Here is a 20,867-nt window from a genome sequence, read left to right on the forward strand (position 1 = left end):
AAATTTTTTTGGCGGGAAAAATTTACAAGGTATTTTAAAGGTTTTACGGAGTATTTACAAGTGTTTTGTAAGGTTTTACAATGTATTTTAAAAGGTTTTACAAGGTACTTATAAGGTTTTATAAGGTATTTATAACTTGTAAAACCTTATAAAAAACTTGTAAAACCTTATAACTTGTAAAACCTTATAACTTGTAAAACCTTATAAAATAGCTTGTAAAATCTTATAATATCTTATAAATACTTTATAAATACGTTGTAAAACCTTTGAAAATGCATTGTAAAACCTTATAAATACCTTGTAAAAGACCCTTTAAAAAACCTTGTAAATTTTTCCCGCCAAAAATTTAACGCCAAAAAATTTGCGGAATCACTTTTCCCGCAAAAAAAATTTTTGGCGGGAAAATTTTTTGGCGGGAAAAAATTTTACGGGAAAATTTTACAAGGTATTTTAAAGGTTTTACAAATTTTTACAAGTGTTTTGGCAGGAAAAATTGGGGGATCACTTTTCCCGCCAAAAAATATTTTGTATTTTGTGGACCTAATTTTGTTATATTTCATTATATATTTATGATATCTTTTATTAAAAGAAGGGTAATTTAGTCATTTTGTACATAAAAGGGGTATTTTTAAAAATGGACATCCAAAGAGGGCATTTTTGAAAAGAGGTATTGAAAAAGAGGCATTTTTGTGAGTCTCCCTATTTTTTATTTATTATTATTATTATTTTTTTTTGTCAAAGACATGATTGTTATTTAACATGGGATATTGTGTCCTTTTGTGTGGTGGATTATTCAAACCAACATTAGCCTCCATCAAACCAACCATTCAGAGTTGTATCAAATTTGCTATTGTTAATTTGCTGCATATATTTATCTGAAATTCTTCAGAAAAACACATAAATTACAAACTCATGCGTGTGCTTCTCATTTCTGATTTGGTTTTAAGTTTATAAACAAATTCACCCTCATTACCAAAATTGTTTTGACTTTAGAAAAATCATTAAAAAAGACCATCATCCGTCAACGATGATTACTTAGACATATAGCCACGGATTTTGAACTATGGCCACTCATTTTCTTCATGGCTAATTGGCTATACAAATTTCGTTTAATAGCTGTTATTACAATTGTTTTTAATTAAAACGATGATAATTTTTAAAACTATCTAATCAGAATCAGATAGATGAACGACTAGTACTAGTTGAGAAATATATAAAATAATTAGTGTAATTCGGTAATGAAACAAATATTTTTGGGTTAAATCCTAATTCCAACCATCTCCTTGTTGGGTTAAAATATAAATTAATAAGAAATTTAGTGCAATTCGTAATAAAACAATTTTTTAGTGGGTTAAATCCAAATAAAAACGAGTGGTTGGAAAGTAAACGCAAATATTTTCTTATTTTTTCTTCTTCTCCAATCTGGCAAACAAATCTCACTCTCAATCAAAACACACATCAAAATCAAAACCTTCTCTTCTTCTTCTTGCGAGTTGCACCGAAACACTCAACAAAACCAAACCATCCAAATTTGGTAAAATAAAAGAAACCCAAAAGAAGAAGAAGAAGAAGATCGAATTCAAGAAGAGAGATGGAGAATGGAGCAACGACGAGTACAATTACCATCAAAGGGATTCTGAGTTTGCTTATGGAAAGTATCTCAGAAGATGAAGAAGGGAAGCGAGTAGTATCTCTGGGAATGGGAGACCCAACACTATACTCTTGTTTTCGTACAACACAAGTCTCTCTTCAAGCTGTCTCTGATTCTCTTCTCTCCAACAAGTTCCATGGTTATTCTCCTACCGTCGGTCTTCCCCAAGCTCGAAGGTCAGTTTCGTCTTTTCCCTTATCTCTCTCTCAGTTAGGGATGCCAAATTCGGTTCGTTTAACTCAACCGATTGGATGATTAAACCGAATTTTAATTAGGATGATTTGATAATTAGGTTTGTTTTGAACCTTCTGATTGAAACGGAATGTTTCATTTTCAATATATATTTGTGAGAGTATAAAAAGACTTAACTTGCAAATCAAGTCTCACACTTTTGTGTAAGAATGAAACAGGGCAATTGCAGAGTATCTATCGCGTGATCTTCCATACAAATTGTCACTGGATGATGTGTTTATCACATCAGGTTGTACGCAAGCAATCGATGTAGCATTGTCAATGTTGGCTCGTCCTAGGGCCAATATTCTGCTTCCAAGGCCTGGTTTCCCAATCTATGAACTCTGTGCTAAGTTTAGACACCTTGAGGTTCGTTACGTTGATCTTCTTCCAGAAAACGGATGGGAGATCGATCTTGATGCTGTCGAGTCTCTTGCAGACGAAAATACGGTTGCTTTGGTTGTTATAAACCCCGGTAATCCTTGTGGGAATGTCTATAGTTATCAGCATTTGATGAAGGTTAGCTTTAAACTTTGACATGAGGAAACAGAACCAATGTTGTTGTTTGGAAGTTGATGTATACAAATTTGTGTTTTTAGATTGCGGAAACGGCGAAAAAATTAGGGTTTCTTGTGATTGCTGATGAAGTTTATGGTCATCTCGCTTTCGGGAGCAAACCGTTTGTGCCAATGGGTGTGTTTGGATCTATTGTTCCTGTGCTTACTCTTGGCTCTTTATCAAAGAGATGGATAGTTCCTGGTTGGCGGCTCGGGTGGTTTGTGACCACTGATCCTTCTGGTTCGTTTAAGGACCCTAAGGTTAGTAATAGCTTCGATCTTTTTAAAAAAAATTGATGATGCAAGAGCGCAAATAAACCGTATACTTACTGAAATCTTGTTTTGTTCATTTGGATCAGATCATCGAGCGGTTTAAGAAATACTTTGATATTCTTGGTGGACCAGCTACATTTATTCAGGTATATATATGTCACTTATATTCAAATTCAACTTCTATTGTTTATGATTATCTTAAGACATTAATTTTGTTCTTGATTGTGTTGCATTAGGCTGCAGTACCCACGATTTTGGAACAGACGGATGAGTCTTTCTTCAAGAAAACCTTGAACTCGTTGAAAAACTCTTCGGATATTTGTTGTGACTGGATCAAGGAGATTCCTTGCATTGATTCCACGCATCGACCAGAAGGATCCATGGCAATGATGGTGAGCATCTATATATATATATATATATATATATATATATATATTGTGAAAAATGTTCACAAATTGTTACACATCTATTGTCTTAGATATTTGATTTCTGTAATTTCGTTCAGGTGAAGCTGAATCTCTCAATACTCGAAGATGTAAGCGACGATATCGACTTCTGTTTCAAGTTAGCTAGAGAAGAATCAGTCATCCTTCTTCCCGGTAAGGATATTATTTCAACCTCTTAAGATGAATTATACATTAATCAATAGTAATATTGTTTTGATACATTCCTTGTGTGTGGATGGATGCGGCTGAACAGGGACCGCGGTGGGGCTGAAGAACTGGCTGAGGATAACGTTTGCGGCAGATGCACCTTCGATCGAAGAAGCTTTTAAAAGGATCAAATGTTTCTATCTTAGACATGCCAAGACTCAATATCCAACCTTATAGTTGATTTCTGATTTTGGTATGGTCATAAATTATATGCTCAAAAACACAGATACAGTATACTAGTATAGTGTTTTTTTTTCTCCGTATATGTGTTGATATAATATATCTTCATTGTAATAACTAATAAGATTAACTCTTAATTAAAAACATCAACTAAGGAGCCGAATGGGACCTAACCGAATAAACAGAAAAATGTCAACTTGAAATGAAATATGTGGTTCTTAAAAGAGATTTAAAACTTTATGTAACTTGAGTTTTGATCTTGAAACTTCGTGTAGCACTAGTCTAAGATCATAGTCTTCATAGTGGTACCCTGAGTCCCTGATGATAGGCAAGTATGAGCCCAATCTTTTGGACACAGCAGAATTAGTCTAGGCCCAATATATTTGGTCGTAATTGGTAAAAGATTGTTTGTCTACAAAACAACAGAGCGTATCTAAAATGGGATATAAAGTGCTTAAAGATTCTGATATGCAAATTCCAAATTTGAAAATGAAAGAACTCGTAAATCAAGATGCATTGTCCCAAAGAGAACAAAAAAGAGTTCATACTTTATTTAATTTTTTTTGCTTAAATGATAATGCTATTAAATTTAAGTAGGTACGATACGACCAACCCACGTGAAGACATGCATGTATTTGAGAAAAATACTTGTTAATCAACTACTTATTTTAATTAATTAATCAGAATAATTTATTTTCTCTTAGTCCCAATTCATTCTTTTGAATAGTACAGTGGGTCCATAAAGAACAGTTAAGTGGGCTTTTTGGCCCCATAGCTTTGATTCCCAAATGACCCCTTCTAAATAAACCGACTCTTGTGTTATTCTCTCTATCCATATTGACAAAATATTTCTTACTAGAGTTGAATAAGATTATATGTATAGGCATATAGGGAATCAGAATGAATTTGATTGTTCTAAGGTAAGTTTAGAGATTTTAGAACTATCACTACTTGGTGAATTACATTTTGTTTTGAAAGTAATACATGATTTGTATGTTTTAATAGTTTTAGTGTCAGATAAACACTACAGTTTTCAGAGAAAACTTAAAATCCACTTCGTTATACATGCATCGAAAGTCTTTAAATTTACATAAAGTTTTTGCTCTGAAATTCAAATGTGGTTTCTCGTTTTACTATGAATATCTGTTCTATCAATGTATTAGTAACTTTGACAATATGAGTTATGTTTTTGTATAGAGTATTTTTACCTAGATGACATGATATTTAATGTCTTTGTATATATGTTCTATATTATATGTTAAACTTATAACCCAAAAAACTAATCTTAGTAATGTTGTTATGAATACAAAGTTTGAGTTAATTTGTTTGCTTATCTTTTACATAGAACATCACCAGTGTTTAAGTATGAGTGCGTGTGTGTATATAAATACATCCTTAGCCACAACGTTGTACATAACACAACAAAGAAAAAGAAAGTGAAGAGAAAAATGGAGAATTCTCAGAGTCAGAGTAAAAACAAGAAGAAGAGGCTAACACAAGAGCAAGTAAGACAACTGGAGAAGTGCTTCACTGTTAACAAGAAGCTTGAGCCAGATCTGAAGCTTCAACTGTCGAACCAGCTTGGTCTACCTCAGAGACAAGTTGCAGTCTGGTTCCAAAACAAGCGAGCCAGGTCCAAGACTCAGTCTCTCGAGGTCCAACACTGCACTCTTCAGTCCAAGCTCGAAGCAGCTCTCTCCGACAAAGCAAAGTTAGAGCATCAAGTGCAGTTTCTTCAAGATGAGGTGAAGAGAACGAGGAATCAGCTTGCTCTGTTCACAAATCAAGATTCTCCTGTAAATAACTCTAATCTTGGTTCTTGTGATGAAGGTCATGATGATCAAGTGGTGGTATTCGACGAGCTTTACGCTTGTTTTGTTAGCAATGGACATGGATCTTCATCAACCTCATGGGTCTGATTCTGTTTCTACATAGACAAGATTCCAATATTTAATCTTCTCTCTGTTTTGTTTCGTTTGATTGGTTTCTCTTTGTCTGGATAGATTTACAATCTGTAATTAAAGTCATTCAGACATTCCACTAATACAAAGAGAGGAATTTTCTTCATTTCTTGTTATGGTTATAAGAATATAAGAGAATTGGAATCAGGATTTGCAATGTTGTAACAACACAAGCTAAGAAACCAACAACTACTTCATGGTCTAGTTTCATCTTACCTTGTTGATCACACCAAGTATTTTCATTCAATATTTAGTATCATGTACTAGATTCTGCAATGATTCATTAATCTAGTGTTAAAAGAACTTGATCATCCAAATATAAGCAAGACTATTTGACAATCACTTGCCAGAGAATTATGAATCCGCAATGATTCACAAAGCAGCCTATTGCTGGATGAGCAAATATCAATGGTTCACAAAGCATCCGCCCTACTGATGGATAAGCCAATATCAGCCTTTGCTGCATCTATCCTCTGCCCTACAACAAACGTTTAACATGTAAGCTGAACGTTTAACATGTAAGCTTCATTCCTAAACAGAGTTCTTGAAGTTGATCCTTCTTGTATGTGATGTGGATTCATTGTGAACAATATTATATATCAATGACTCCGGTTCAAATTGAGCCGGCCATGGGGCCAAGCAGGCCAAGCATGCACTTGCGTCCTTCGCAAAATTATGGGCCATTAATGTAGTGTGTTACAAAAAATAGAAAGGACTTGTTTAATAGTGCTGGGATTCGGCCCCAGACCCCATCTAATCTCCCCCTCTACAAATAACCATTACACTAAAGTGACTTTTTGGTAGTTTTACGTTTTTGTGAAGTTTATAGAGATCACAACTTTTTTTTTTTGGTTCCAAGATTTACAAGAGCATTAGGGATTCTAGAAAACCTTTCTTTGGCATTATTAACACCAACATATCTTGGTCAATCCCACGTCTTTATTTATGAAAGAAAAGTCGCATTCTTGCTTTGTTCATTTGGACCGGAAAATATCTCGAAAATATCAAGAAAAGTCGCATTCTTGCTTTCATTCTTGCTTTATGAAAGAAAAGTTAACGAGTTGATGAATTTATCATAGAAAAGTAAAACATCGAACAAAGACAAATCTTATTACAACTTCGAGGTAAAGACAAAACACTAATAACTACTTCATGGTCTAGTAGTTTCTTATTTCGTTATCTTATGACAGCTGCTACGTACTTTCTTTATAATGAAATTGTTTCATTCAAGATTTGTATCGTTGACTAGATCCTGCAAAGTTTCAACAAATTTATCGGTGTAATCGGTTAATAATCCATGACTAACCAAAACCTCCTTCAATTTAGCGTGGTTCGTCCTCACCAGATTCCCTAACTCACTATCTTTGTCCATTACCAAGGTGATCGCAACACATAAGCTCTCTTTCGAGAACCATCCTGTTTCTTCTCTTTTCACTTCCACAGAAACCTCAAGTTCCTCACTCATCAATCTAGTGTTGAGAACTTGATCACACAAATATGGAAGCAAGACTATTTGGCAATCACTCACTAGAGACTCCCACATTGATCCAAACCCACAATGATTCACAAAGCATCCTACTGATGGATGAGCCAATATCAATGGTTGCTGCACCCATTCTCCCCAAACCACTCCATGATTCTTCACCCTCTCCGCAAACCCTTCTGGCAACGCTTCTTGGATCGTCTTTGCGCCTTTTGGTGGCTTTACCGCTACAAGAAACGGTAAACCAGTGAGCTCCATTCCTAAACAGAGTTCTTGGAATTGATCCTTCTCTAAAGTGATTTGACTTCCCAATGCACAATATATTACCGAACCGGGTTCGAAATGATTTAGCCAATGATCCCATCGATCTTCAAGTGGTCTACTGTTGTCTGGCTCTGGAAGCATTGGACCTGTCAAAAGAACCTTCCTCTGGTATTGCTTCTCGATATAGTCGCAGAATTTACCTTCAACTTCTTTACAAGTCCTAATTGAGATAAAATCACAATTCTTTAGACCTGTTGTTATCCGGTAATGAAGCCTCTCGTAGAAGATGGCAAAAGTCAACAAAGCGTGAGCATCGTGTCCACGGTACAACACTTTTGTCGAAGGATAACCAGGTGGAGGAACTCCTAGTTCACCACCTGGGACAAGTTCATGAGCTATGGAGTTAGCCGATACCACAAAGTAGAGCACACTCTTGACGTTATGTTCTCTCGCCATTTCCGGAACCCAATAAGCAAAATCAAAAAATATCAGGTCTGGTTTTAAAGCACGAACCGCGGCTTCGACCTGATCGCGTGTGAGATCCATGGCTGCGGTCAGAAACTTCCCCAACGAGATGGGGATATCCGAGGCGGTCTCGGCGCCATCAGGGAGACCATCAACATGAGGAATAGTAAGAGGATAAAAGACGATGCTGTCTGGAAACAGATTGTGATGTTCCAACTGTTTTTGAGCTTTCTTAGGCAGCAAGAAAGTAACCCTATGACCTTTCTCAGCTAGCTTGTTGGCTAGATGCAAGTACGGAGTCATATGACCATAAGCGAACCATGGGAACATAAAAGCGTGAAACTTTTGGCCCATTTTTCTTTCCTAAATTGTCGAAACAAGGTGTCAAAGATAGCCAAAAGATGAAAATTTTGCTGTGTTTCAAATCATAAGCATCTTTGTTTTTCTTGCTTCAAAATTTCTGCAATTGAGATAGCCATTGACTTGGAGGAATATGCTTGTTAAAGTCTTTGAAGGGTGTTTTAGGTTTATTTATTAGTGAGGGTTGGTGGTTTAGTTGGTGAAGTAGTGGATTGCATGTGTCTAAATGTCATTTGTTTTTATTAGAAAATTTGGCTAATCTAAACATTATTTGTAATGTCATGCCTCGAGAAAATACAATGCTACGTGTCAAAAAGTCAAAACTCAAAAGTAATCGATCTTATGAATATGACATACCAGGTTTGACGACGAGTGTCAATCTGAACCAGATGCATATGGCCCTTATTTCATTCATTCGAATCCGTAAAAGCCCAAATGTCCTTACAAAAGTAAAACATGAGATGAAAAAAAAACAAACACTCAAGGCAGGTTGTTCTTTAACCTTTAATCTATCTTTCTTGATTCTCTTAGGATCTGACTTCTTGTTAGGAGAGTACTATCTTATTCACTAGTAGATCAACAACTTTAGAAACAAGATCTATCAACAATTTAAACAGACCCAAATTATCAAGTTAGAAGCTCTTCAGGCTTAATATGTTTTAGCTAGGAAGATGAACCTCATATACCCTCATGAAGTCATGGTATTATTACAACACAAACACACATGCAATCTCACGTTCCAACAAAGAAAGCAAAACAGTCTTCTTTTCAAAGATCAAGTAACTAAAGAAACAGATACATTTTTTAAAACCAGGAGGAGAGTGGATGTTTTTTCATTCAGAGAAATGCAGCTTCGATCGGTCTTCGACCTTGTTGATAGTAATTGAAGAAGTTCTTCTCAGACTTCTTAACTGCTTTGTACAATCTTGGTCTAGCCTCAGACACAAGCTCAGTTACAGGTTGAATCTCTTTGTCTTCATCAGCATCACAAAACGTTACCACAGATATCCTTGCCTTTTCGTTGTTAAGCACCACTCTATGAACCGGGCTCTTGTATATTCCATTGCTCATTACCTAAACATGCATGAGAGATTCTGTCAAATCTACACCAATCAATTCAAATATCATAGATGCATTTTATTCACTATCATATACACATGAATCATGATTGTTACCTCCATAGTATCTCCTACATTGATCAGAATTGTATGAGGGAGGATTGAAGCTTTATACCACTTCCCATCTTTGAGGAACTGAAGTCCATCCACATTTTTTCAGGTAGGATCATTGTAAAGGCCGAGCCATCAGAATGCGGTTTAATTTAAGCCCAAGAACCTTGTCCGGCCTCGGACATGGAGGATACATGTTGAATCTTGTCTCCAACGTAGCATTTTCACCATGCATCTCTAGAAAGCAATTATCTTCCAACCCCAACGATCTAGCTAATGCCTTGAAGAATTTCTCAACCACTAGCTGTTGCTTCATAGTGTATTCAAGTAAAGTTTCCCTAAAGAAACGATTTTAAGAATCACAATCTAAAAGCAGCCCGTCTCTACCCTTAGGCTAGGCAAATGCCAAGGGTCCAAAATTAGTTTCAAAAATTTTCTTAAATAAAAAGGCCCAAAATGTTTTTGAAAAAAAAATTACTAAGAAGTTTTAATTTTTTTTTGGTTTTGCCATATGTCTCATTATAGATTAAGACGGTAGAAACTGAAATTTTCATGGTCCTAAGGATTTTACCTGAATCCGCTTGGGATTTTAGGCCAGAACTTAAGCTGTCGTTGATCTTCAGGATAAGTAATGAGGTACAAGCGGTCGACCCAGTCAAGAACTTGATCATCAGACAGAATCATGTCGTTTCCAAATCCTTGAAAACTACTAATCTCTCTTGCGTACTTATGTTTCTCTTCGGTCGGAAGCACAAAGAACTGCCTCGTTAGCTCGAGAATCTTGTCGAGAAAGGCTTCTGAAATTCCATGATTCATCACCTGCTTCAACGAGTTATCAAGTTTCTACGATGAATTTTTGAGACTGTGATCATTAATAAGAGAGTCAAAAACTCAAACCTGAACAACGCCCCATGTAGAGATCGCTGAGTGAAGTTTACTCAACTCTTCTCGACCGTCATCAGAAGAAGAGAGGAGAAGACTAAGATCGATGACCATAATTTCCATTTCCGGCATCGAAACGTTGAAAGGTTGATCACCTTCTCCGTCGCCTGTTGGGGTGCAGAGGTATCTTTCCGGTAGTTTTTCTCCGGCTGCAAGCAGCTCTTGGACAGTCTTGAACTTTGGCTTTTCCATTGTTTCAAAGGATTTGTTTGATGATCTTTTTGGACTAATTAAAAGAAACTTCGTAATAAACGTAGATGTTCTTGAATTTCTGGCCTGTTTGGTATTTCCAAACCCAAAGACAACACTATATTAATACGTAACAGGACAAAAATTGCCGTTTCGTTTACCAATCTGAAGAGACAATTTTCAAAACTAAACAATACTCCTTTATTTTTTATTTTTTTTCTTTGTATATATCGATTGTGGCCAAATTTAAAGGGACACTTAACAAAATACTACTAAAATATATTTTTGAAATTAAGAAATTACACAATGTAAAATTTAGTTTTGAAAGTTTATAATTTATTTATGATTTATGATTTAGGGTTAGGGTTTTGATGCCATCAAAACTAATTTGAGTAGGTCTCGGCTATGAGAAAATCCTGCCGGTGCCAGCTTAGGTCTCGGTTAGGGTTTTGATGCCAGAAATGCAGGCGGCCTGACTACTCCCTGATACTTAGTCGGAAGGCATTCCAAACTCGGGATAGGTAGAGTGGTAGCATGTAAGGGCCTAACCGTTAACACGGTGAACCAGTCCACTATGTAGCACCTCGATGCGTTCCTACCAGGGCCGACTAGATAGCCGATAGGATTTATCAAAAAATAAAATAAATAAATACTGGCTTTCAATCCTGCCGGTGCCAGCAGGGAGGAAATTACTCCGACAGTTTCGTTTTTTTTTTTTTTTAGTTCGACGGTGCGTTGTGTCTTTTTCAATTTATGAAGTCGATGGTCCCTGGTCTTCGGCAAAAAAAATGCATATTTCTATGAATTGTTACTAATTGTGTACTAATTGTGGCCTCAATAGAAGCAATATAAAAACAAGTATTTAAGCACCTTTTCTTTTTTTTTTTCGTCTCTGGCTTTGATTGTTCCGCACTGAAATACCCTTATATGAGCTTGGAGAATGGTAAGGTGAGTTGGGAGAATAATCAGTGGAATAGGTGAATCAATCAAATTTTTTTTTTCATCCGAAATTAATTAGAACTCAGAAAAGCTAAATTTGTAAATGATTAAATGATGATGTCCTCTTAAGTAGAGTCACATTCTTTTGTTTTGTTCTGCTTTTTCTTTTTAAGGTGTTTTTGAGTATTAATCTTTTTGTGTGTGGGCCAATTAAGTTAAGAGATCCATCCAATCCGCCGAACCTTATACCATAGAAACTGAAATTTGAGAGAGTAGAGCTTAAAGTATTTTATTCATGTGCTTTCTCTTCTAGACTAGTTTCTGTAATTCTTCTATAAACTTATTGACATAACCATTCATTAGTCCAGTACTAACTAGAGACTCTTTCCATTTAGCGTGGTTTCTCCTCACTAGGTTCCCTAGCTCGCTATCTTTGTCCATCACAGACCTAACCGCGCCGCTCAAGCTCTCCTTTGAAAACCATCCAGCTTTCTCTCTTTTCACCTCTACCGAGACCTCGAGTTCCTCGCTCATCAGTCTGGTGTTTAATATTTGCTCACCCAAATGTGGAATAAACACTATTTGGCAGTCATTCACTATAGCCTCCCACATTGACCCGAAACCGCAATGGCTCACAAAGCAGCCTATTGATGGATGAGCCAATATCAATGGTTGCTTCACCCATCCTCCCCAAACCACTCCACGCCCCTTAACCCGCTCTTCGAACCCTTTCGGTAAGGCTTCTTGGATCGTCTTTGCGCCTTTTGGTGGTTTTACCGCTACGAGAAATGGTAAACCAGTGAGCTCCATTCCTAAACAGAGTTCTTGGAATTGATCCTTTTCCAGAATGATTTGGCTTCCCAATGCACAATATATTACTGATTCTGGTTCGAACTGGCTCAGCCAGAGACGCCATTGATCTTCTAGCGGTTTACTGTCTGGATCAGGAAGCATTGGACCCGTCAAAAGAACTTCTCTTTGAAATTGTCTTTCGATGAAATCGCAGAATTTTCCTTCTATTTCTTGGCATGTCCTTATCGAAATGACATCACAGTTTTTAAGTCCTATCATGATCCGTTCGTAAAACGTAGTTCCATCTCCAAACGGATAGGAGAGGAACGACAAACTGTTGGTTTCTTGTCCACGAAGCAACACCTTCGACGAAGGATATCCCGGTGGAGGAATACCCAAGTCATCTTGACTACAACCAGGGACGAATGAGATAGCTACACATGCTGCAGAAATCGTTATGAAATTCACACTCTTGGCTCCATACTCTCTAGCTATTTCCGGAATCCAGTGAGCAAAATCAAAGAAAATCATATCCGGTTGACGTATTGAAACCGCTTCTTCGACTTGATTTCGTGTCCGATCCATAGCCGAGGCGAGAAAACTCCCTAAGGAGATCGGGATATCCGAGGTTGTCTCCGCGCCAGCAGGGAGGCCATCGACAGAAGGGATGGTAAGAGTGTGAAAGACGATGCAGTGTGGGAAGAGATTGAGAGGTTCAAGTTGCTTCAATGCTTTCTTGGGGAGCAAGAAAGTTATTTTGTGACCTTTCTCAGCTAGTTTGTTAGCCAGATGCAAAAATGCAGTCATGTGACCAAAACCGAACCATGGAAACATAAAAGCATGAAACTTTGACCCCATTTCTGTTCTTATGTTCCTCTGTTTTTTTCTTCTTCTAATCTTGTTCTTAAGGTTCTTTTGTTTCTGTTTATGAGAATTCAGTTTCAGATGCCTAAAGTTTAGGAGAGTACTGGTATGAATTGAATGATTCGAGTCTGTTACGAATCCCCCAAAGTTTTAGTTTTGATAAGTAATTTTTTTCTATCTATTTAAGTTGTTATAGAATCTGTCGTTTCCTTTTGTTTTTAAATTTCCGTAAATTACTCCCTAATCTATGGTGTAATAATACAAAATTAACAGCAATAATTGAATATACTATGTAATTTAGCTTCCGGAAGCTGTATTCCTCAACTTATGGAAATTGCAAAGATCATGACATTCAAGGTTGTTTCTAATAGTAATATGCCAAGTAAATTGCAAATGATTAATGAAGTTATGTACTTTCCCTTTTCTTTTCTTAATATAATATATCACTAGATCATGACACGTACTATAGTACGGGTTGAATTTTATTTACTACAAAATTTTATATATTATATATTTTAAAATAAAATTTTGATATATTATAATAGTAACTGAATTATTATTTTTGTAAGTACATATATATAATATTAGAATGAATATATTTTTGTTTTATATAATACTTAATTATGGATAGTATTTTCTTAAGATATGAAAACATTAAGTAATATTAATTTTAAAAAATTAATATTTTTTGAACTATGAGTTAATTTATTTTAACAACCACAAAATGAGATTGCATATAATTCAATTAGATAAAAAATTAGAATAAAAATCAAAATATCATAAATGAGTTGGATCTAAAACGTAGATTATTTTGATTTAATTAAGGAAGTTAGCAATTATTTTGATTTAATTTAGGAAGTTCTTTTTTCAATTTGTAATTGTTTGGTTGTTGAAATAGAGATTTTTTGAGCTAAATACAGAATTTAGCAAGTATTCGTATAATCAAATATGTTATAAACATATTATGGTATATAATAATACCAAATATAATCCGTGCGTGGAGTCTGTATTTTTATTTTATAATCCCAATGAAAAAATTACGTGCACAATCCATCATGGCATCATTCGTTATTTTCAAAATTACTTGCAGAATTAAATTTTCAAATATTTAGACGTGTCAGACCTTATTTAACACATCTCATCATATAATCTTAGCATGCTTTCAGTTATAAGGATCATTTCTTATCATCATATAATACATTATATTTAATTTGGTGTCTGCTATACATATTTTAAATATATCTATTTTATAAAATCAAATTAGTGTATTTATTAAAAAATTTCTTTTTGATTTATTAAATATTATGATATTCTTTACACTATTAAATTAAACTATTTTTAAATGTTCCAAATTAAAATATTTTAAAATTTTTTATTGTAGGATATAAAATTATGGATTTCAAAAAAGAATTGTATGAAATGAAATAAAATATTCAAATAGTTATAATGATCATACCATCATATAATACAATATATTTAACCCGTCGCCTATTGTAAATATTTTAAAATATATTCTTGATCTATTAAGTATTGATGATATTTTTTAAAAATATCAAGTAAAACTATTTTTAAATGTTTCAAATTAAAATATTTTAAATTTATCGTAGTATATAAAATTATACATTTCAAAATCCGTCACTAAGTCAAAATTTTTATTGAAATTTGTTTTTGTTTTAAAAATATTTACCAAGTCTGAATTTTGACCCATTACATTTTTTTCTTCATAGATTGAATAATTTATATTCGTTTTTAAAAATTCGCATATGAAGATAAAAATCTATTTTTTTTATTATATGAATGATATGATGATTTATTTGTTTCAGAAAAATAGAATCATATAAAAATGAGAGGTGAAGTATAATGATTAATAACAAATTAATATGATAAGTTAGATATCAAATTTTATATGATCATTTTGATTGGTCATTTTTTTTAGAAAAACTAATAATGTATTTTTGTTTTTATAATTAAATTAAAATTAAAAAAATTGCATAAATTAGTTTTTGACTTGTTTATTTTATGGGAAATTGTTAAAAATGCCCCTTTTGGTGTGCCCCTTTTCAAAAATACCCCTTTTAGATGTCCATTTTCAAAAACACCCTTTTTTAAATCTAAAATTTTTATAAAGTTTTATTAGGTTGATAAGGTACTTATGGATTGTAACTACTACTTGAAGACTCGATCCAAGTATTTATAATGTTTTATAAGGTGTTTTTAAAGGTTTTACAAGTTATTTTAAAGGATTTTTAAGGTTTTTCAAAGGTTTTACAAAATATTTTAAAGGTTTTTAAAGGTATTTAAAATGTATTTATAAGATATTTATAAAGTATTTATAAGATTTTAGATACATAGAAATGTAGTTTGTGTATGTTTTAATAATGTTACATACATATTTGGGTAAATCTTATATTTTTAAGAACATTTTTTATAAGGTTTTAAAGAAGGGGCATTTTTGAAAAGTGGCATTGAAAAAGGGGCATTTTTGCAAAAACCCCTTATTTTAATGAGATGAATTAATTTACTCTTTGAAATTTTTTCTCTAATGGCAATCCTATGCAATATCTTACAAAATTTAAGGTTATTTTTTTGGGAGACTCACAAAAATGCCCCTTTTTCAATACACCTTTTCAAAAATGCCCCCTTTAGATGTTCATTTTTAAAAATACCCCTTTTATGTACAAAATAACTAAATTACCCTTCTTTTAATAAAAGATATCATAAATATATAAGGAAATATAACAAAATTAGGTCCACAAAATACAAAATATTTTTTGGCGGGAAAAGTGATCCCCCAATTTTTCCCGCCAAAATACTTGTAAAAATTTGTAAAACCTTTAAAATACCTTGTAAAATTTTCCCGTAAAATTTTTTCCCGCCAAAAAATTTTCCCGCCAAAAATTTTTTTTTGCGGGAAAAGTGATTCCGCAAATTTTTTGGCGTTTAATTTTTGGCGGGAAAAATTTTCAAGGTATTTTAAAAGGTTTTTACAGGGTATTTATAAGGTTTTACAATGTATTTTAAAAGGTTTTACAACGTATTTATAAAGTATTTATAAGATTTTACAAGCTATTTTATAAGGTTTTACAAGTTATAAGGTTTTACAAGTTTTTTATAAGGTTTTACAAGTTATAAATACCTTATAAAACCTTATAAGTACCTTGTAAAACCTTTTAAAATACATTGTAAAACCTTACAAAACACTTGTAAATACTCCGTAAAACTTTTTAAATACCTTGTAAATTTTTCCCGCCAAAAAAATTTCGGAATCACTTTTCCCGCAAAAAAAAATTTTTGGCGGGAAAAATTTTTACGGGAAAATTTTACAATGTATTTTAAAGGTTTTTACAAGTGTTTTGGCAGGAAAATTGCGGGATCACTTTTCCCGCCAAAAAATATTTTGTATTTTGTGGACCTAATTTTGTTTCAAATAAGGGTAAAATGATCATTAAAAATTAAAAGAGGGCAAACTTAAAAATGGACTCTCAAAAGGGGCATTTTTGAAAAGGGGTATTGAAAAAGGGGCATTTTTAACAATTTCTCTATTTTTTTTTTTAATGTACTTCCCAAATAAAAAAGTATAGGATGCGAGAGAAAATAAAAATTGGAATATAGTTCTTAACAGAAAATGTTGAAAGACTTTTAAAGCACACTGTTTTACAATTTTAGACAGAGACTGTAAAACATGAATTTGAATAATTATATTAAGTCCTCATAATTTGGGCACAAACGTAACGAACAAGCGTAATGTTCTTTTGTACCGGTCATGAAGAAGGGGAACCGGCAACGAACTCTACAAAAGGCGCAGAGAGGTCGAGTAGCACCATTGTTAGGATGTACATCTAGTTCATGTCCTACCTTCATGTAATATAGATCTCCAAGTACACAATCAATATGGAGACTTAGCCCACACTCATCGCAAGTATAGTAGCATACACTCGGATCTGTCTTCGTCTCACAAATATCACACCACAAGTCACCGCTTGCGTTTCCCACACCTTGACATAGTGACAGAAAATGATCATCACACCTGTGTTTTACCTTTCTTGGTAAAGTAGCGCACCTCATGCATAAAGAGTACTCATCACAAACCGTGCAATTTAAGGGATCATCTTCTATTTCTTTGTTACATGCCTGACATCTCAAGATGATAAGATTAAGAACACAAGACTTTAATAAAGTATAACTCTCTTTATTAATATTAGCTTAAGAAAAACTCTCTCAAAACTTAAGCTCTCAACCCAATTCTTAATCTCTCCAAACAACTCTCTTAAAAACTCACTTAAGTTATGCAACACACTTGCATCTCCTTATATAAGAAAACCTCTAAACAATTTTCTTTTTCTCTTTAGTATAACTTCCTAATCTCTTATTAGGATAATTTCCTTTCTTTGTTTTGGAAACTTCAAGCTTTCTTCAAGCTTAAGTCAACAATCTCCTCCTTAAGCTTGAACTCTTCTTTCTTCGAATCTTGAACACCAATGAGATCTCTCATCTCTTTGAATTTGATCCTTCCAAGTGCCTTTGTGAGTATGTCTGCCTTTTGCTCAGTCCCGGGAACATGTTCGACCTCTATTTGACCATTTTCCACACATTCTCTGATGAAATGATATCTTCTGTGTATATGCTTACTTCTACCATGAAATACATGGTTCTTCGTCAAGGCAATTGCAGACTGATTGTCGATTCTTATCGTAACCTTCACACTTGCCTTTCCAATGATTTCACAGAGCAGATCTTGTAACCATATGGCTTGCTTTGCAGCCTCAGTCCCAGCCATAAACTCAGCTTCGCATGAAGACAGAGCTACCACATCTTGTTTCTGTGAGCACCACGTTATTGGTCCTTCTCCTAAGTAAAATATGTGACCAGAAGTACTCTTACCATCATCCGGATCAACATTGTGGCTGCTGTCACTGTATCCTAACAACTTTGGTAACTTTGCTCTTCCAAAACTTAAACCGAGACTTGTAGTTCCTTTTAGATACCTCAAACAATGCTTCATTGCTGCTCCATGCGATTCTCGGGGACTTTGCATGTATCTGCTGAGAATTCCAACACAGTATGATAGATCTGGGCGTGTGTGGAGTAGGTAACGTAAGCATCCAACATTCTTTCTAAAACTTGTTGCATCAATCTCTGTCTCATCCTCTGCTTTAGACAATTTCAGCCCCATCTCCATTGGTGTATGCGTCAAATTGCAGTCTTTCATTCCAGCTTCTTCAAGAATCTTCTGAGCATAGCGAGTTTGATTTAAAGTTATACCTTCCGGATGTTGATTCACCTCGATTCCCAAATAATATGTCAATTTGCCAAGATCACTCATCTCAAACTTGGATGACATCTCTTTCTTGAACTCAAGAATCGACTTTAGACTTGTTCCTGTAACAAACAGATCATCGACATAAACTCCAATAATCAACAGGTGCTCACCAATCTCCTTGCGATACACTGATGGTTCTTTTGAGCATTTAACGAATCTGAGCTCATGTAGATTTGTATTCAATTTGTTATTCCAAGCTCTCGGGGCTTGACGCAAACCATACAGAGCTTTATTGAGCTTGTAAACTTTGTTTTCACTCCCACTCTTATGAAAACCTTCAGGTTGCTGCACATAAACAGTTTCTTTAAGTTCTCCATGAAGAAAAGCTGTTTTAACATCCAAATGATGGATTTCCCAACCATATGCAGCAGCAAGATCAATTAATAGTCTAATTGTCACAATTCTAGCCATTGGGGCAAAAACTTCTTCAAAATCCACACCATATTGTTGCACATAACCTTTTGCAACTAGCCTTGCTTTGTGCTTGTTTATGCTTCCATCTGAGTTCCTCTTTAGTTTAAACACCCATTTGAGTCCAATTGGTTTTACTCCTCTTGGCAAGTCAACAAGATTCCATGTTTTCAACTTCTCAATAGATCCTAATTCCTCTTCACACGCATGTATCCATTCTTTGGACTCCTTTGCCTCGTCGAAAGTTCTTGGTTCATTGTTTAAACACAATAACAATGCTTCTCCTTCCTCTTATGCAAGGAGTACATAATCCTCAAGATACTTTGGCATATGTTTTTCCCTTTCTGACATTCTTAACACAATTGGTGACGAATTTGGTATCAAATCTTGCTCAGCAATCTCGTTTTCTTCTTCTCTGTTCTCTGCATCATCTAGCAAATCTCTGTTTTCTGCAGATTGTTCTTCTTCCATGCTTTCATCAAGGCCATGATTTCCAAAACCATCAGTCATAACTCTAAAACTTCCACTGCTATCTCTCATGACATCTTCTACCTTCCAGCTCCATCCTTTATTTTCATCAAAAATAACATCTCTACTAACTGTGATTTTCTTTGTAGTAGGATTTAGTAGGCGATATGCCTTAGATCCAGGCTCTGTTCCTAAATGAACAAGAACACGTGTTCTGTCATCTAACTTCTTCAAGTGTGGAGCTTCGATCTTTGCATAGCCAATACAACCAAACACGCGGATGTGAGCGATGTTTGGTATCTTGCCTCTAAACATCTCATAAGGTGTTTTGTCCTTAAGAGCCCTTGTTGACACTCGATTAATCACATATGTTGAGTGTCGTACTGCTTCACCCCACAGATAATTTGGCATCTCCATATGCTTGAGCATGCTTCTTGCCATCTCCATCAAAGTCCTGTTTCTCCTCTCCATTACTCCGTTTTGTTGTGGGGTATAAGGCGCTGTGAGATGTCTCTTGATGCCATGGTTCTCGCAGAAATTATTGAACTCTGCAGATACAAACTCTCCTCCTCTATCCGTTCTGAGAGTTTGTATCTTCTCCTCTGTTTCTTTTTCTACTAACATCTTGAAGTTTTTGAATTTCTGAAATGCATCTCCCTTCTCTCTCAGCAAAATTGTCCACATGTACCTTGAAAAATCATCAATAAGAACAAATATATATCTGTTTCCAGCTCTTGTACTTGGAGTAATTGGGCCACAAAGATCACCGTGCACAAGCTCAAGTTTCTTTGTAGCACGGTATGAGGTCGCCTGAGGGAAAACTCTTCGAGTTTGTTTTCCTAGTAAGCATGATCTGCACAATTTCTTCTCAAGTGGTGTACTCGGAGCTCCATCTACAAGCCTTTTACTAATCATGGAGTTTAGAGTGTCAAAGTTGACATGACCCATTCTTGCATGCCACCTACTTGAATCGTCTTGCTCTGTTAGATACAAACATGTATCGTCTTTCAATCCCATTCTTACTTTATACAGTCTATTTGGAGACCTCTCGGTTCTGACAAGCAGTTTTCCATCTCGATCTTGCATTGTTAGGTATCCTTCTCGTAACCTAATATCACATCCTGCTTCAGTGGCCTGTCCAAGACTAATTATATTGCTTCTTAAACCAGGGATGTAATACACATCCATCATCTTCCTTGATTTCCCATTCAGATCTATGAAAGCAATCGTTCCTTTTCCCTTTATATCAATGCGAGAATCATCTCCGAACCTCACCTTTCCTGTAATTGTAGAGTCTAGTGTATCAAAATACCTCTTGTCTCCAGTCATGTGATTGCTAGCCCCATTATCCAAATACCAGATGTCTTGTTTATCAGTGTTTGTCTCAAACTTGCTAGGCACACAGTGTTTTTCATTTAGAAAAACAACTTCATGAATCATGAGTTCATCAGCCTCCGATGTGTTCTTCTATGTTTCTTGAGTCTCCTGCAGTTTTAGAATTCTATTCGGGCAATGACTTGCAAAGTGACCTAACTTGTCACATCTGAAACATGTAACTTGGTAGAAATCTATGTTTCTTCCTCCATATCTCCCACGGCCTCTTCCTCGATTGAATCTGCCTCCTCTTCCTCTTCCTCTGTAGTTTCCACTGTAATTTCCATTGTATTCTTGATTAGAAGAGTGAGTATTAGCATA

At 34.9% G+C, this 20,867-nt stretch overlaps 5 protein-coding genes across 5 annotated transcripts; 2 read left to right on the forward strand and 3 right to left on the reverse strand.

Moving 5' to 3' along the window:
* The first annotated feature begins 1,375 nt into the window (after positions 1-1,375).
* LOC9302085 (probable aminotransferase TAT2) lies at positions 1,376-3,662 on the forward strand. Its single transcript, XM_002864249.2, has 7 exons — positions 1,376-1,827; positions 2,062-2,401; positions 2,482-2,700; positions 2,799-2,858; positions 2,949-3,104; positions 3,218-3,311; positions 3,412-3,662. Exons 1-7 carry the CDS (start codon positions 1,592-1,594, stop codon positions 3,540-3,542), a joined length of 1,236 nt encoding a protein of 411 aa, XP_002864295.1. The 5' UTR covers positions 1,376-1,591; the 3' UTR covers positions 3,543-3,662.
* Positions 3,663-4,795: 1,133 nt separating this feature from the next.
* Positions 4,796-5,612, forward strand: LOC9300372 (homeobox-leucine zipper protein ATHB-52). The gene has a single exon (XM_021023645.1). The coding sequence runs from the start codon at positions 4,994-4,996 to the stop codon at positions 5,462-5,464; it is 471 nt and encodes a 156-aa protein (XP_020879304.1). The 5' UTR covers positions 4,796-4,993; the 3' UTR covers positions 5,465-5,612.
* Positions 5,613-6,558: 946 nt separating this feature from the next.
* On the reverse strand, positions 6,559-8,504 carry LOC9300373 (UDP-glycosyltransferase 79B9). The gene has a single exon (XM_002865965.2). The coding sequence runs from the start codon at positions 8,070-8,072 to the stop codon at positions 6,729-6,731; it is 1,344 nt and encodes a 447-aa protein (XP_002866011.1). The 5' UTR covers positions 8,073-8,504; the 3' UTR covers positions 6,559-6,728.
* Positions 8,505-8,679: 175 nt separating this feature from the next.
* On the reverse strand, positions 8,680-10,475 carry LOC9302086 (codeine O-demethylase). The gene is given in 6 exon segments (XM_021013504.1): positions 8,680-9,152; positions 9,254-9,348; positions 9,351-9,399; positions 9,402-9,585; positions 9,819-10,066; positions 10,145-10,475. Coding segments are annotated over 6 exon segments (1,050 nt in total). The 5' UTR covers positions 10,382-10,475; the 3' UTR covers positions 8,680-8,915.
* Positions 10,476-11,431: 956 nt separating this feature from the next.
* On the reverse strand, positions 11,432-13,089 carry LOC9302087 (UDP-glycosyltransferase 79B6). The gene has a single exon (XM_002865967.2). It carries the CDS (start codon positions 12,965-12,967, stop codon positions 11,627-11,629), a length of 1,341 nt encoding a protein of 446 aa, XP_002866013.1. The 5' UTR covers positions 12,968-13,089; the 3' UTR covers positions 11,432-11,626.
* Between the last annotated feature and the right edge of the window lie 7,778 nt (positions 13,090-20,867).

The sequence above is a fragment of the Arabidopsis lyrata genome, assembly GCF_000004255.2.
Source record: "Arabidopsis lyrata subsp. lyrata unplaced genomic scaffold ARALYscaffold_8, whole genome shotgun sequence".
Classification (NCBI taxonomy): Eukaryota; Viridiplantae; Streptophyta; class Magnoliopsida; order Brassicales; family Brassicaceae; genus Arabidopsis; species Arabidopsis lyrata.